This window comes from Accipiter gentilis, chromosome 16, assembly GCF_929443795.1.
Source record: "Accipiter gentilis chromosome 16, bAccGen1.1, whole genome shotgun sequence".
Taxonomy (NCBI): domain Eukaryota; kingdom Metazoa; phylum Chordata; class Aves; order Accipitriformes; family Accipitridae; genus Astur; species Astur gentilis.
The window spans coordinates 3,029,381-3,046,499 of NC_064895.1; the positions used below are offsets into that span (position 1 = coordinate 3,029,381).

Here is a 17,119-nt window from a genome sequence, read left to right on the forward strand (position 1 = left end):
TACGGAAGTTTGCAAAGTAACTGATTAATTTTTATTACTTCAGCAGGTAGTTATTTGCATATCACCCAGTTAGAAGTAGACGAATTTAAAATATTTCCTAGAAGTTTCCATTTACTGAAACATCCTAGAATAAACCAGTAAGAACTGTTATATTCTTTCATAATTTTCTACATTTTGTTTAGAAAGAGTAATACCACACTAATGGTCTAAACTGCCCTTTTAAGTAAGTGGTGCAGCTGTTTTCCCCTTCATTATCTGATAATAGACTTCTGATTCTTAAGAGAAAATGATGACTCATTTGACACCATTAAATGTCATTTTCCAATTTTTTTTTCAAGTAAAACCTAATTTTAATGAATCTAATTGAATTGATCAATAAATTACAGGCAAACTCCCATGAAAATATTGGCAGCATGATCTGAAACAGAATTCAACATTCTCATTCTGTATCAGCACAAAACATTATGCACTTCCAAGTCCAGAAAGATGTTGATGAAAGCAATGCATGACACATGAAAATATGGGCTTTGCATAATCCCCACCCCCAAATGAACATAACACCTCAATTCCAAGTTTTATAGCATAAGGTCCATCTGCTAGCTTCCACTATGCTTAGTTGTTTGTCAGGTGCAGTTATAAATGGTGTTTATTAATGATAATAAAAGATAATGAAAACCAGGCTGATAGTAAATAGCAGTGGGTTGACATTCATGAGCTGGGTTCAAATCCGACTTGCATCACACGTGAATGTGCAGGTGGTCTCGCGGTGGTGCACAGAGAATTATAATTGCCCTATCTACAAAACAGTTGGCAATTCCTGCAGGACTGGCTGTCTGCCAGGAAAGCTTTATTTGGAAAAATGGATGTGTAGCAAATGTATGTTGAGGTTCTTTGCCACAGCTCTCATGGTGTGCACCTACATTGTCTAGTTATATACAGTGAGAACTATTTAATCCCTTTCCTTTAGTACTGAACACATTAAAAAATAAGGTACCATGCTATAAGAGGCTAAATACTAAATTTGAAAATGTATTTACGATCCTTATCAGCTCTCCTGTTCTGAATTTTATATGCTACTGGTGAATTGAATCCACAAATAGTCCATTTTTGTGGGTCTTGATTTTGAATGTCTCTGCAAAACATGCCTCATTATTATACAGCAAAAGTCTGTGCAGATATTGCTTATTATAGAATGAACTTAAACACTTAACCCCCTGTCTCAAAAGGAGGTAAATTTGCATGGATCATTATGAATATAAAGTAGGTTAAAGTCTGTCTTTGTTGGAGGTGCTTCATAACAGAAAAATTAACCAGCAAGAAGATGTGAGAGTTTCCTGAGATAATACAATGGTGTCTCCAACTACCCACTAACATTTATTTACTACCATCTGAAGTTTGCCAGGCCTATTTTTTTAATATATTTTTTTATTGCAGTCCTTTAAGTTCATTACGACTATAACTGCTCTTAAGATTCCTGCATCCCCCAGGTACTATAGATACTTCATGAAGTCACACAGGAATCACACCCAGAATAGTTAATGTTTCTTATCTGAAGGAGACCTAGATATGTCATGGCTGTAAAAAGAAAACAAGTAAATTTCCAACGGAAATATTCATTGCTTACATGACAAATCAGATTTTGATGTAGCTATTTGCACTAGTCTCTCCTTTCTTTATTTTGAGAATCAGTCGTAGAATGAAATGTCTGTGCTCAACCAAAACCACACCGAAATAACAATATAACTCAGAGTTTTACCAAAATGGGGATTATGATCGATTGTTGTTTTATTATTATTATTCCTTGTATATTCAAAAATATGAATGCTATCAGTGATTCACTCACTTCATTCTTCTTGTGCTCTGTAGAAGTTTGGTTTTTCATGAAGTATAGGAATTTTCTCTGAGTACTTTGGGGGCTTGGGCTTCATATATTTCAATGTTCAGCATCTTACACTTTACAGAGAGGTTCAAATGTCTTCTGTGCCTTACAATTTAAAGGCATTGCTTAATGTGTTGGTGTTGTTTCTTCTTGTGATTTAAATTTCTTTCTGAATTAATTTTCCTTATTGACAAAGCCTCTGGAGTAATGGGATTATGTGAGATTTTTACCTTTCAATTAAAAAGGAAGTAATCTTCTAGCCCTTAGGCTGGAAGGAATTAATCCAAATGGTATTCTTAAAATCTTTTGATTTGGGGGTAAAAACTGTTGAAAAGGAAGGTTCTCATTCAGGATCTTTAAGTGGTTGGGTTTTATGAGATTGTGCTAATTGCTAAACCAGTAGTGGATAGTTTTCATATTATTGGGGGAAAAAAATCACCAGATTTATAAATCTTTTGCCTGAAATTTTCTTTGAGCTTTAGTTTTCCTTTATCTTACCTTTCAAATTAGAAATACTATGATCTCAGGAACTGAAGGCATTGGTGTCAGTGGGTAGTCACAAGCAATATGGTATCTTTTTGTATTTATTTAACTTTGACTCATATATTTTGGGCCAGTTTCCCATGAATGCTTCCACTGAGACCTACAGGTATAAATCTACTAGGAAGCAAATCCATAAAAGTTTTACAGTCCACTGTAAATTCTGACTTCACATAACCCAGGTGCATGTCTGGTGGGACTAGACACACCAGTAAGGCAAACAGGAATTGACACTATGAAAAGACTCTCTGGGAGGGCTAGCAGTATGTATTCACCACAGCTGTAGCAAAGGAATAACATTTGGTCATTTGAGTTTTGCAGACCCCACATTTTCTTCTTAGTATACTGAACAGCCACTACAAGGTTATATATATATTCAGTCTATTGTTGTGACAAGACTGGTAGTGAAATAGGTCAGCCAAGACTGATGACAATTTTTTAGAGCAAATGAATTTGCTAAATCATCCATTACGGTACAATGGATGCAAAACTACAGTACAACAATGGCTGGTAAATGTATATATTGACTTGGCCAACAACTGATGCCCAGAAAAACTGTTCATACATTCATCCCTAAGCATACTTTTGCTATAATTGTCCCCCTTCTGAGGCTGATTGTGAGACAGTTGCCTAAAAATACAGTTCTAGATATTTTACAAAGCGATAATGAATAGTCTTTGAAGAGTTGCACCATAATTCATCCCGAGCATTGCAGTTATTTATAAACTGCTCCAGATATGTACAGCTTCAGTGAAAAGAAAAATCAACAGACCCTCCAAGCTGAATTTGAGTCTTCTGTTTGATTGCAGGGAGTGTATTCAAGGAGCAACAGAAATGTACAGGACTAGCCAGAAAAATACATTCATTCATCTATTCAAAGGACGTCTCTTTGTGGAACTGAATGAGCCTGAAAATATTTTACCTTTGTGTTTGACGTGCTTTCCCCCCAGGATGTTTAAACTATTTTTCCATTGGCCATCTACGAGTTAAGGAACAGGTTCAAGGGAAAATAAATCAGCGACAAAAATAAATTGTTTTCTTAGATGTATGGGAGCACTTATGTACAGGAATGAATGGAGAGCTATAAATGCAGGTTATACTGTATAAGGACAAATCCCTCTATCCATTTTTCATAACATGTCCGATAACGTGGCCCAGACACAGCACGCCACACTGAGCTGTTACATGGCAAACTAGGTACCACTGAGATTCTGCTTACTATACGTCATCTGTCCATCACTGTCAGCTTTATTCACTGCAGTGCTGCCTTTAGATAGCCTAGCAAGCATTGGTCTATGCTGACAAACAGCCTGTTTGGCAATTGTATCACAAAATATATGGCAATTCCCTGGCTGCTGCAGCAAGACTACTTGGGTTCCCGAGCTAACTCCAGAGGATTTCACTTGGATACCTTTACCCTGTACTACAGTATACTGCAGACATGCCCAATATATTTCTATAGCCATCTGGTTGCCTGTATCTCTATTCTGGCTTCTGACAGCCAGAACAGAGCATTGAAGTGCTAAGGGGATCTCCTCTTAGCTCCATCAATCACCCAATAAAGTACTGACACTGTATCATGGTCCACACCAGTGGTAAGGCATGGTCTCGATACACTGCATGTTGGGACCTGCATTATAAATGAACACATTCTCACAGTTCTCTAACAGGATAGGGATGGACAAGCGCTGCATAAAGATCCGGTACATAATAAAGGTTCTTCTTACTACTTAGTTTCCCATTAATGAAGTTATATCAACAACCTCCTAGCTATCATGTGAGTATTTACGTCTTCGGGCTTCTCGGTATCTACTGTTCTCTCTGGAAATGTGTGTTTTAGATGAGGTTGCAGCTTCAGTTGCGTTGTATGCCAGTTTCAGTGCACATTCCTGGTGCACACAAGCAGCTGCTTGCAAGCAAGCAGAGCCCTGGTTTCAAGGGGATCCAGGTGGAGCACGGCTTGTTGCCATCCATCTGTTGGCAGCCACATTGTACACATGTACAGAATGGGAACTTCTAGCTACTGTTTTTTTGGCCGAAACTAACCTCGGATTGAAACCATGAATTAAAATACTTGAGGTCATGCTTGTGGTGAGCACATGTATTACCACATCTGCTGTAGAAGCTGTTCTTAGACAGACGGAAAGGATCATGCAGGGGTCCATAGATCAAATACAGCTCAGAAGAGCTTAACCATCTACGCTGATTTCTTGGTTACTGTGCTTAGATTATTAGGGTGACAGATCAGGTTGTGGATGCCCCTTCAGAAACAGCTCAGCATTTTAGGCTGAGGGTATTAAATGAAAGAAAGCACCACATGAACAGGGTAGTACAACCCTTGGGGCTGTTTCTGCTCCTGGGCTGTTACATGTGTTTTCCTAGGGCATGGAAATGTCACTCATGCTCTCTTCCACTCCTAGGCTTTTTTAAGGAGAGGCATCTTTGATGTGCTATGAAAGAACGACACAGAGCACAGGGTGAAGTCACCTTGGTGTTTTCATGCAGGATCTGATTCAGCTGAGCTGGGTTTGTTGGGTCTGGCCATGTCAAACTCCGCAGCCTGGGGGGGGTCTCAGGCTCTGAAGCGGGTGGGCTGGGGCCCCTCCAGCTCCCCTGGGCAAGAGCTCAGCACTATGTTGTAGAGATGCTTGAGCCAGGTTGTCAGGCCCACAGCTGATAGGGCTGATCTTGACCTGGTGTTAGCAAAGCTGGCTTGGTTTTGAGCCGATTCCTTGTGCTTCTAGTTCACCTGCAAGCCTGGGTACCCGTTATCTGGGTATTTCTGCCGTCCACAGTGTCTTGAGCCCCCGCTGTGCTCCCTTGTGCCCTACTGCCTTGCATCAAGGAGAGTCAGTGGTTTGCTGTTCCTGACTCATCAGTGGGAATGAAACATGAGTTACTGCTGAAGTGTGAAAACACGACATCAGCTGTAGAAATTAACTGCAGTTGACTTTTGGGCAAAGACACGTTTCTTGCAAGTTGTGCCAATGTCCTTATCGTCACTGTCCACTCAGCTGCTTGAATATAGCACTCAGCTTCAGGATGGCAGGGTAAATAGCAGAGGAGACTGGAAGTGAAACACAGTTCTTACAAGACTTAATTTCTGATTGTCTAAATTGATAGCACTAACTATACTGAAATACATAATCAATGTTAGACTAAGGTATTATATTTATCCTCCTCCTTTGTTCTAGACAGAACAAAATGATACAACTAGGTTAAAGCATCATTCCCTTCTGATCTGCTACTGTTACCTTCCTACATGTAAAGTGCAGCCAGAGTCGGAAAGTGACTTTGCAAAACCAGCATCCTCTTATACAGTATGATAATCTCGCTGTAGGCATTTACAGTTTATAGTCTGTACAGCTACTCAGCTAACCTAGTGTAGGTGTCTGCTTCAGGATAAGCTGAACAGTTCTTCAAGCCTCACTGAATGTATTGACTAAATTTTTCATTGGCTATAACAGGAGCTTAGACTAGTTGTTCCTGAAGAAGAGACCTGTTCAGATATGTTGTTGGTATCTGAATCAAGGTATCTTAATAGATATCTGAATTCCACCCTATCTGAAAATACCCTAGGTATCTTTTTTTTTTTTTTATATATGCCTGTTAAGTCTCTCATCAGTTACACATTTATTTTATGCTTGACAAAGTGCAGATCCATCTTCACATGCTGAGGTGGCATAAATTCTCTTACCAGTTTACACTTCAAACAAGCGCACTGGACAGATAAGAGTAATTTCTTTGTACTAAATGTTGGGCAGCACTTGCACGGTTTAGCAATCTGTGTGTTAGTTCTTATTCTCCTTCTTACTGTATTTTTAATATTTATGGCAGATTCTTGATGTATACCGTACACTGCCTAAGCTGAGAAGTGATGAGATGAAAACAGAGGAAGCAGGGGTGGAAGAGGGACATGCTTGGGGAATGTGCTAGTATTTCTAAATTAAACTCTCCCTTGCAGACAACTGATCAAGCAGTACTCTGATTTATTTTTGTTCTTAAATAATTGTTCCGTTCCTGTAGGCTTGTGGTGCCCTAAAGTAACAGGGAAGGAACTGGGACAAGCCATCAGAAAGACAAGGAGGCCACGGAGGGCTGCAAGCTGCCTTGTCAGAGAATGATAGGACTGCTTGGAGAACGGGCCAGCTTCTGTGGCTTATAGATTTAGACAGGGAAGAGTATTTAAAGGGTATTTTGAGGCATGACTGGGCATGCTATTTGGCTATTTGCTTACACATCATCAGATTTTCCTAGTGTCACAGCTTACCTGTTTCGATAGGAATTCTAACCTTACAATAGGAAAAAGCAAACACATTGTGTAAAACAGCAGTGCAATACAGCATGGGTTATTAAAAACTGTATTCTAAATTCACATCTAAACCCTAGGTTCACACAAGAGCTCGTATGTATACACTTGGGGGCCCGCTTAGGAACTGGAAAGCAGGTTACTGATGTATTTCATGAACTCGGTTAGAAAAGTAATCTTGTTCAGGTTATGTAACAGACAATTGCTTTTAATCCCTTTGAATGTGTGGACTTACCTTGGAACATGACACATGCCAAATCACAGTCTTCAATATCTGAGAAATGGTTCCAGCACTGCTTAGAGTTTAGGTTTTAGAAGATAAGAATAATATCTCCTAAATTAAAGCATACAAAGAAGCACCAGTGAAAGCTGTTACTGAGGGAGTGGAATGAGAAACTGAATGTAAAATCTTAGATTTGATGTTTTAAATCTTGATTCAGATTTTTATTGGAGTAACCCTTAGCTAAGATTAAAAAAAAAAAGATCAAGAGAACCACAAAAAAAAAAAAAAAAAAAAAAAAAGGTTGCAGTCTGTTTTTTGAGAGCTGGTAGACCCAAGAAGGAACAAATGCAGTTGCATCCTCCTTGTGCATGTGTGAAGTAATATACTGAGTGTATGTAATCTTCCTGCTATAGAAAACTAAGACCTAGCTTTAATTAGCAATCTTTACTATTAGAGAGAATGTATAAGTAGTTTGGAGGACTTAACTTGAATCCTCGATTTTGGGTTGAACTTGCAGAATTGGCAGTTAAATAAATGTTGTGGGGTTTTTTTTGTTTGTTTGTTTCTTTATAAACTGAGGATATTTCGGAAGAAAGTCACTATGGGAGAAGAAGGGAGATAATGCAATCTTGGTCACTTTTTAATTTAAGACTGTTCTTACAATACAGACGCATGTATGTACGTTTATATGTGCAGCAGAAAGACTCTCACTTTTCTCTCTTTCAGCATGCAGGGGAATTTGATACAATAAAGTTATTAAATTAAACCTACCTTTTTAGTTCAAGTAGGTACTTCAACTATGGGGTTTAATTCTATTTCAGCCTGTCTGCAAAACAGCTGAGAACTCTGGCATCTTAAGAATGGTTTTGATACTACACATACTAATGTCTCCAGGCCCTAAGATGTTGTAGGTTGCATATACATGAAAGTTTCCAAGCTTTGAACAGCCAGTAACTGACAATTCAAAGACTGCTTCTTGACGCTATTAATTGACAATGGTAATAGATGACAATTCTCATGCATACACAACCACTGTCAAAAACCTTAAAAGCAAGCACACAAAGTTGGATGTCCTATCTGAGCTTCCTTTGGCTTTGATATTTGTTAGTGCACCTGCAAAAGTGCATTTAATCTACGGGACTCACTCAAATAAGGCATTTGCAAACACAGTTGAGTTCTGTTGTCATTCTTCCAATTGTGCTGAACTGTGGCTTAATGCTAGCTAGTGCTTTTTTTCTGTGGTTTACTGGTCAGAAGGTAAACTGGGCTGCAGTCCAGCGTCCACTGAAGTTAATGCAAAGATTTCTGTAGACTTCAGCTGGACATCAGATAATGTGCTCTTACTTCTCTTGAGGTTAATGTTTAGTGACTCCGAAAACACATACTGGCTGGAAAGGTTGCGTTCCAAAATTAGAATTCCAACACCAAATATATTCTACATAAAATACTTACACACTGGAAAAAATGAAGAATGAATATGGTTTCTCATCAAACATAAAAATAATAGCTAAGGTATGATGAAGGCAGTCAGGACAGTAGAAACAGGAATGGAGAGGAAAAGGATCTGGTGAATTAATACAATAGCAGACTGAAAGAATGGAGGAGTCAAAGATTCATGTCACTAAAGCAATAATGCACACATGGGATAGCACTGATGTATTCATATGGTGCTACTAAAGTATCAGACAAAGAATTAAAAAGAAATACAGTGAAACTAAGACAGTGAAAGAAAAAGGTTCAACACATTATCCAAAATGTCCTCATCTGTAAATAAAAAAAGCAAAAGTTAGAGAAGTTTTTTAGGAAGTTTCAAAATCCTGGTTTTTATATTAATGAATGGGCTAGGAATGAGAATAGGAAAAAACATAACAAGGATTGCAGAGTATGACATACTTGGCTATCAAATACCAGACCATACTGAGGAAAATTCTGAAGAATGGGGTAAATGAACACAAGCATGACGTTCATAAATGCAAGGCTGGGTATATTACAGAGAAAAGTCATTTATCCACTTATTAAGTTTTAAGTTTATGGTCTCCAGAAAGGGCCTTTTGAATTCCTTTTGACAATTCCGTGAAGATGTCTTTCAGATATATAGCCTGATCAGAAAAGAAGATGGGGTGGGAAATATTTAAACAGAACAGAAAAACATGCTATACTATTATATATATTAGTAATACAAATTTATAAGAGTACTGTGCTGAATTATGGGGATCCGGCAGGAGTGATGTCTGTGAATACGGACATGTAAAACTCTGACCAAAAAAAAAGTGATGGAAGAGACTGGAATTATTTCATGTAGAAGGAGGAAAATATGAGGAAATCTGATGATAAAATATATATGGAATGATGAATACAGTATTGAAGGCAGACCAAAACCTAGTCATTCTGGCTCTGATCCATCCTATCTAATTTTAGATACTTACAGTATAGATGTCTATGAGTGAAGTGGTCAGCTTGGGCTCCCTTTATGGCCAACGGAGAGAAATCGGTGAGGTTAGGGAATGGTTCATCTGACCTGCTGACTTCAGCATCTTGGAAGGGAACCCAGGGAGGGGAGGTCTGCTGAGCCTTGGTCAGAGGAATCCCACACTGTGTTTCTATACACGAGAAATCAGTGGTATGAATCAGAGGCATGAAGTTAAAACTTGGCTGGACAAGAAGATATTTTTTTACAGAACCTCTTACCATGGAAGTCATTTTACACAACCAGTTGGTTGTGTACTCTAGCACGTACCACCAGGTTTGCAACATTCATTATTGGTTTGGGTGTAAAGACAGACACAACAGGTCCTTTCAATATTACCACACTTCATTAAAAAAACCAACTTTTCAGAGTAGACTTAAAAGGATGAATTTCAGCTAAAAGAGGCTGATCTCCCCAGTCTCTTTCCACAGACAGAAAAGCTCCCTTGAGAGTAGTTGAACTAGGCTTTGGCTCTGCACCGGCCTCGAGACACCCCTCTATTCCTGCTCACTGTAGAGTATGACTAAGAACATCAGTCTTCATGTATTCAAACAGACTCTAACTGTAAGGATGCACATGAATGCTTTTGGAGAGAAGATAATCCTAGGTTCACTTTGCCTCTTGTCTTCCTCTGTGATGTCTAAAACTGGTTCTGGTGCTCATCTGGGTTGTGTCTTTAAGGAAGAACGCTTTGCAGTGTAAATCTTTGTGCAGTTATTTTAGTATTTTAGAAGACAAATTTTCTAAAAATAAGTATTTGAAGTCTTGTTTGGTTTGCCTTGTTTTAGAATTTTACAGGCATAAAAATGAGTCAGGCAAAGGGTCTAGGGATGAGCAACTCCCCCCTAGAGCAAAGAAGAAAAGGTTTGTCACTGTCCAGTGACACAGTGTTCACATGTTACCGGACACTACAAATTGCTTAACAGTGGTAAAGCAACCTCGTTGTATTGCCCACGTGATTTTAAAATCTCTAGCGTTTTCTCGGTCATTGGTCTGTTGTGGTTTGAGCCCAGTCAGTAATAAAGCACCACGAAGCCCTTTGCTCACTCCCCTGGCCCTGGTGGGATGAGGAGAAAATATAAAGGGAGGCTTGAGGGTCGAGACAAGGACTGGGAGGGATCACTCACCACTTACGGTCACGGGCAAAAGGCAGGCTTAACTTGGGGAGAAACAAAATCAATTTAATTTACTATAAGTCAAATCAAAACAAGGATACTGAGAAGTAAAACCAAACCTTAGAACACCTTCCCCCCACGCCCCTGGGGTGTGTGGTGTACCATGTGTCCCTGAATATTTTGTAATACTTATTTGCTCTTCTGTGAGTGCTGACTTAACGTCTAAAATAGTGCTGTCTTTGCCAAACAGATATTTGTGTAATTTTCACATTTTTAATTTTGATTGCTGTTTTAATATGATAATTTTCAATTTTGGGTTCTGCTGAAGGATAAATAACACAGACGACACAAGAAGCATCTATTCATTTCACTGTTGAGAAGGAATCACTGGCCATTCTAGTTTTGCACTGAGCATAGGTGTAGCAGCTCTGATGGGTTACATCACTTTTGACTCCTGTCTTCTTTTTTGATGACCAAATTTTGAAATTTTCCAGATTGAAGTTTTTGCTCTGGCAAAGTCTCACTGCAGGAATGAGTAAGCATTTTGGGTTTTGGTCTGAGGACTCTGCCCTTGTAACATAATCTGTGTTGATATGGAATTAATTTTCCACCTGAAATCATGATCCTCTGCCTTTACTGCATTATAATCCTCCCCAGAGCAACCATTTTTGATACTGCAGGCAGATTATGACTTGAAGTGAAGAATAAGCTTCAGCAAACAGAAGCAAGATGAGCTCTTAAAGAGATAAAGATCCCATTTTCTTCCTAGTAATAAACAGCAAAAAATATATATAAAATACAAAGGAGAAGCACTGTCTATAAACAGACTTTTCTGGAAGTTACAAGTGACTTGTACATATCAAAACATAATACTTAACCAGTAAACCTCGAAGTATTTTGAGGTGAAGTCACTCAGTGAGACAGACCCACATACTTAAATCCCTATTTGGCATGCATTTCTTAGCACTTTTAGAGCTGCTTAGCTTCTACCAAATTCTTCTATTACATAAACGTACTTTCTCGAAGAGTTTTATCCAGTTAATGGGGATGGCAGCATGGTGAGGGAGCAGCTGCAGCACAGGGTGTATAACCAGGCTTCGGCCAGGAGCTATCGTCTGTAAATGAATCATAATGCTTTTAACATTTAGAAAATCTCTTCTGATTTCAGAACTCAAAATAGATTTGCTGGGTATTTTGCTCTTTTACGGAATATTTTCTTTTACTATGGAATAGTCCCTGATGCACCCTAATATGTTTTTTGTAAAAGAAAATTACCACAAGAAGTAAGCTCTGAAATAGTAGGCTCCCTGTGTTGTATTTTTTCCCCGTCATCCTGAATAGTCCTAGGATCACATTGAATGATAGTTGTAAGTATCTGTTAGCTATTTCACAGTGTAGAAAGGAGCTGGGGCTGTAAGTTTTCCTGCTGCAATAGTGTGGCAGAGTATCTCACAGATTTACATCTTTGAACGTTTAGAAACCTTCCTAAATCTGCGCGGGTCTGCTGGCTGCAGTGGTTTCCACTACGCTGCTTGCACTGGTTGATACAGCTGGGGTCCTGCTTCTATTTAAGATACGGGGAGTCAAAGTCTGGCCCTGCCTGTAGTCTAACTCTACTGCTTCAGTAGGATAGGAGGATAGGATTCAGGAAATTTTGGCCGTATCTTTCCATCATGTATATTTCCTAGCCCTGATAAACCACATAACATGAAGCTCCCAGACGGACTAAATAGAGTTGGGCTCTATCCCTGTCCCTCCTGTCCAGTGTCCAGGAGTAGAAGGTTGCTACCTGGAAGTTACTTCACCTGATACTTCACCTTAGCACTTCAACCTTTTCATATCATCTGTTGCATGCAGTGTATATTTGTAGCAATTCATAGCATGTGTATGTAAATATATGTTTGCATGTTTTGGCTCTTTAGGGGTATATTTACTTAATGGAGCACATATTCTAATAATGAAAATAGCTGTCTGTCGCTCTGAGTGCCCAGAACAGACTGCAGCTCTCTTCCCCTGCTGTATCATGAACATTAGAGGAGTAAGTCCAATTTGCCCAGAGCCATACCTATGACTTTTGATTGCTTCAATTTACCAACATAACAACATTTTAGCATAACTTTTCTATGCTGATTTCCTAATTAACACAAACCAAAACAACAACAACAACAAAAAAGCAAAACAAAACACAAAAAAACAAACCCAAAAGCTAAGGGAAGGAAACCTCCTAGAACAGCAAGTTTATATGGAAATGTATTGCTCCCACTAGCTTTCAGCTGGGAGGAACTCAGGATATTTAGATTCACAGCATAGATTTCTGCAGTGTTAGCTAAAATCTCACCTTGCAGAAGTGTGATTCTTTATATGGACCAGCCATTTCCGAGTGCTGGGTTTGTCACACAAGGACTACAGCGGAGATATTTCACTAGAAGAAAAAAAAGGTAGAAAATTAGGAATTGTTGCATCTATTCTTGGTTTTGAAAGGGAATATAGTCCTTAAACTGCAGACTGTCACTAAGGACATAGATTTGGCTGACTTATTCTGAAAGCTGATGTGACTAAGTGGAGGAGACTCTTATTTACAACCTGGCCAAGTTTAATATCAACCAATATTGTATTAAGTACAAATGATGCATGACAGGCCAGTGCATGCTTATGAGGAGACAGAGTGAAATGAGGGAATGCTCACTGTAAATGCTCTGCAGGTAGCAATACAGGGCTAGCATTTTATGTGTTGCCATTAAAGGAATGAAATTCTGTAAGGCTGTGAGACATTCTAGATGATGCTCAGAGGTTTTTACAGCAAGCCTCCAAAAAGCATTTGTGAAAGGCAGCTTTTCCTGAGTTTATATTTGGCCAAATAAACATATATTTCTCAGATGATAGCAAGACAGCACTCCGTCTTAATTATTTTATTCCAAATGGTAAGGTCTCCTCCCCCCCCCCCGCCCCCCCCCCCCATCTAGCAGCATCAGACCTCTTAACAAGAACCATTAGTCATAATTAAGTGTTGCCCATTACCAATTTTATTTCACTTTCATTCTCACGAAAAAATGCACCTTTTCAGCTCAAGGTCTCTCAAAAAATTTCTCACAAGGCCAAGAATTAACCTGGAAAATTTTAATTATAAATTTTAAATTAGAACTATTTAGGTATAAATAACTAAAAATGTAAGCTTATAAAGAAAAGCAACAGGAGTTACTGTGACTAGCTGTGTCAATAATACATATAATTGAGAAATATAAAACAAATGTGATATTAACAATACTTGGCAACATCTCTTTATTGTTACATGCAGTATATATGGACATTGTATTAACTTAAGATGAGCATGCTTGTACCTCAAGTAGTTATTAAGATCCTGTATGATTTTTCTGTTGTTATATGGCTCCATTCTGGGAGACATCAAACGCGATGATTGCTTTTTCTGTTATAGGGCTTTAGATCAAGTCCTCGTCATGCTAGAAGACGTGTAGCACCTCGCCTTGAGGAAACACAACCTATAGTGGAAGCTCACCACCTAAGTGAGCAGGAAACTTCTGTAAGAAAAAGAAAAATCAAGAAAAGCAGCCGAGTTCAACCAGAATTCTATCATTCTGTTCAAGTTACTCCAACTCGAAAACCTGTAAGTATTCTACATTTAGGGACAAATAGCACTCAAAGTATATTATAGAGGCATGTAAAAGAATTCTACTTTTTGGGCCATCCATATTCTGTTCCTCAGTTTAAAAACCCTTTCAGTTCTCATGTTCAGTGAATCTAGATAAAAGTTGGTTAGACTGTATTTAATGTTGATGCAGAACTAAAAAAAATCCAGTTCTAAGGAGGGGTTTTTGAATTTTGATTTAATATTCAGTCTATAGTTAATATTCAAATAAGATATTTCATTTGATAGCTTTATAGTGATATTACTTAACAGGTTTTTATAGCACATGTGTATGTTATTGGAATTCCTCACTCAGATTTATCAGAGATTCTATGTACTGAACCAAATTTATATTAAATCTCATTACTAGATATGATTTTGAGGTCTCTTCCGCTTTACACAGTATTTACAATCTTTGTGCTCAGCAAAACTTATATCAAGTTTTATCATTCTTTGCTCCTCAGCTTGATCTACATACAGTTCTTTTAATATTGATAGCCTACTTTTAGTGAGGAAATATGACAATTCCTTGAAACACTTACAGAGTTCATAATGTAAATGCACATGAAGATTCTTCCTGCAGACATGATGCATTTCTCTTTTTAATGAGAGCTCATTGCTTTGATGCATTTGCTGACTAACCTATCTGTGCCAGTGTTAAGGGGCTTGAACTACTTCTATTAAGCCTTAAAAAGATATATACCTTAAAAAAGATTATCTTGAGGTTGCTCCAACCAAACTGAACCTTCCTAGATTTGTGTTAATTGAGCACCAAGAATTATCAGTGAGCTCTGAAGCTGCTTTGAGAAAGAGCATTCCCTAGTGGAAGTACATTGCCTGGGAGAGCAAGAAACTTGCGCAAAGAAAAGAAAGCCAGAGCTGCCAAAAATTGCCAGAATTTTTACCTTTTAGCATATACATGTTGTTTCTCTGCTTCCAGTTCACTACTCCCCATTTTCTTCTATTCCTTCATGCTTCTACTTACTATTTTACTCTGCTGCTGTTTCTGTGGTTTAGTTTGATCTGATGGATTCATCTTCTGCTCTTCTTAAAGGATCTGCTCTTCCTTTCTTCTCAACTGTCTCCCTTTTACTCCCATCCTATCTTGCTCTCTAGACTACTTTGTCTAACTCTGTTATTCTTACTAGGTCTTCAGCCTCTCACCAGGCTCTCCTCCCTTCATTGCTTGCTTCTGGTCCTTTCCCCGCTTTGTTGTCCTTCCTTCATCTCTTCCATCATTTCCTCTGTATTTTCTATTCCACTCGTGTTTTTTCAATTCTCTTTTTTGTTTGATTGTTCTTAATTTTTTCCATGGCACGTCTATGCCAAGGGTAAGCCTGCCTGTAATAGCTTAGGCTATTACCAATATGGGAAAAAGAGCATCAGTGGTGCTGAATTAGAGACAAAACTGTGGAAATGGTGTAAGCGGCAAAACAGGCTTTGAAGAATGGATTAGTGAAGCAAAGAAAGCCCTGCTTTTCCCCAGTCACTAACATGTCAGGGACTTCAGGACCAGCAAAGAAAAAAGAAGTATAAGAATAGAAAATGTGCATTATTACTATATAACTTCACTTTCCTGTCATTTCATGGGTCTGTGCTGTGTCTGACAAGACCTACCACTGAAACAATAATAAATCCCAGATTTAGAGAAAACTTGTCTCAGTGCTGTCACCATTATGTCACTATCTTGAAATTGCTTTTGCAGTATATCTTTTATGCAACATTATATAGTTCTTTTGATAGCCTTTCGTTCTACAGCCTCGATGAACTCACATTTCTACAAAAAAAGAATAAATCATTATCTTTATTAGACTACGATCCAGAAAACATAAGTCACCAATTTCATTTCTCATGGACGTTGTAAGCTATTCTGAATGTATTATTAACACTATGGTGACAGAGTGAATAAGGTTCATGCTGTGACAAATCACTGCAGCGTTGTGAAGTTCCACACACTCACAATGTCATCCATCCCACAGTTTGTTGCAGCTGTATTCCACTTAGTCTCAACATCTTGAAGATGAGAGACTTTTGGCCTTTACCTTTGTACAGTTTTACATGATTCAGTGCCAGAAATGCTCTTGTTAGTCTGCATAATTTATTTCCATTATTTTTTCCTGTTATTCCTAGCTCTGCCCACTTGAACCACTTTAAATAAATCATCCGTTGTCTTGATGTTTACACTGTGGAAATAGTTGTAGGCAGCTATGGCCATATCCTGCTTAGTCATTTCTTGAAAAAAAATATGTATGATGTCTGCTAACAAGAAGACATTAATTTCTCCTCATAAAACAGTTCTCCTTCTGATCATTTTTGTTGCTTTTTTCCTACTCATGCTTTTTTGTCCCTATTTTCTGACAAGGGAGAATGGTATTTCCAAAGTAACTATGAAACAGCCTTATGGAAAGATTTTTCTTTGCTCCAGGAAATTTTTGACTAGTCAGTCCAAAAATATGTTAGCCTGTTTTGTTGCCATATTAACATATATGCTTAAAGACCTTTCAAATATTTCATTAAAAGTTTTGTTGGACATTTAGATGCTAGGCTTTCTTATTCCTGCTAATTTAGACTATTTTATATTTGGATGGTTTTGTTGTGTCTAGATCTTGTTTTGCAGTTTCCTAGCCACAGCTATAATTATCTGAATTTGCTTGGATTATTTCTCACTTCCTGTGTAGTAATCTGAGGTCTTTCAAGTATTGTCCCTGATCTTGTCAGAAGTAAATTAGGTGTAATTGTGTATATGGGAGTAATCCCACTGAAGACAATAATTGCTCGCCTTGAAAATCTACATGAGGAGATGTTTACAGCAGTAGAACATCAGTTTCCTCTGAAAATTTAATTTTTTTTTTTTACACCTTCCAGGCCATTAATGAAGATATTAAATACATTTTGTCCTAATACTGATCCTTACCAGACAGAATTCATAGCCATTTTCACTTT

At 38.2% G+C, this 17,119-nt stretch overlaps 1 protein-coding gene and 1 long non-coding RNA gene across 12 annotated transcripts in view; one reads left to right on the forward strand and one right to left on the reverse strand.

Moving 5' to 3' along the window:
- DST (dystonin) overlaps positions 1-17,119 on the forward strand; it is a 309,801-nt gene that overhangs the window by 2,000 nt on the left and 290,682 nt on the right. For all 11 annotated transcript variants that reach the window (XM_049819450.1, XM_049819456.1, XM_049819454.1 and 8 more), the window contains exon 3: positions 13,967-14,155. In XM_049819450.1, coding sequence (XP_049675407.1) covers positions 13,967-14,155 — 189 coding nt within the window. The remainder of the gene's footprint in view (positions 1-13,966; positions 14,156-17,119) is intronic.
- Positions 9,379-13,115, reverse strand: LOC126046770 (uncharacterized). Its single transcript, XR_007508414.1, has 3 exons — positions 12,872-13,115; positions 11,550-11,648; positions 9,379-9,551 (listed from the first exon to the last, which is right to left on the reverse strand). It is a non-coding gene; the product is annotated as an uncharacterized LOC126046770 (long non-coding RNA).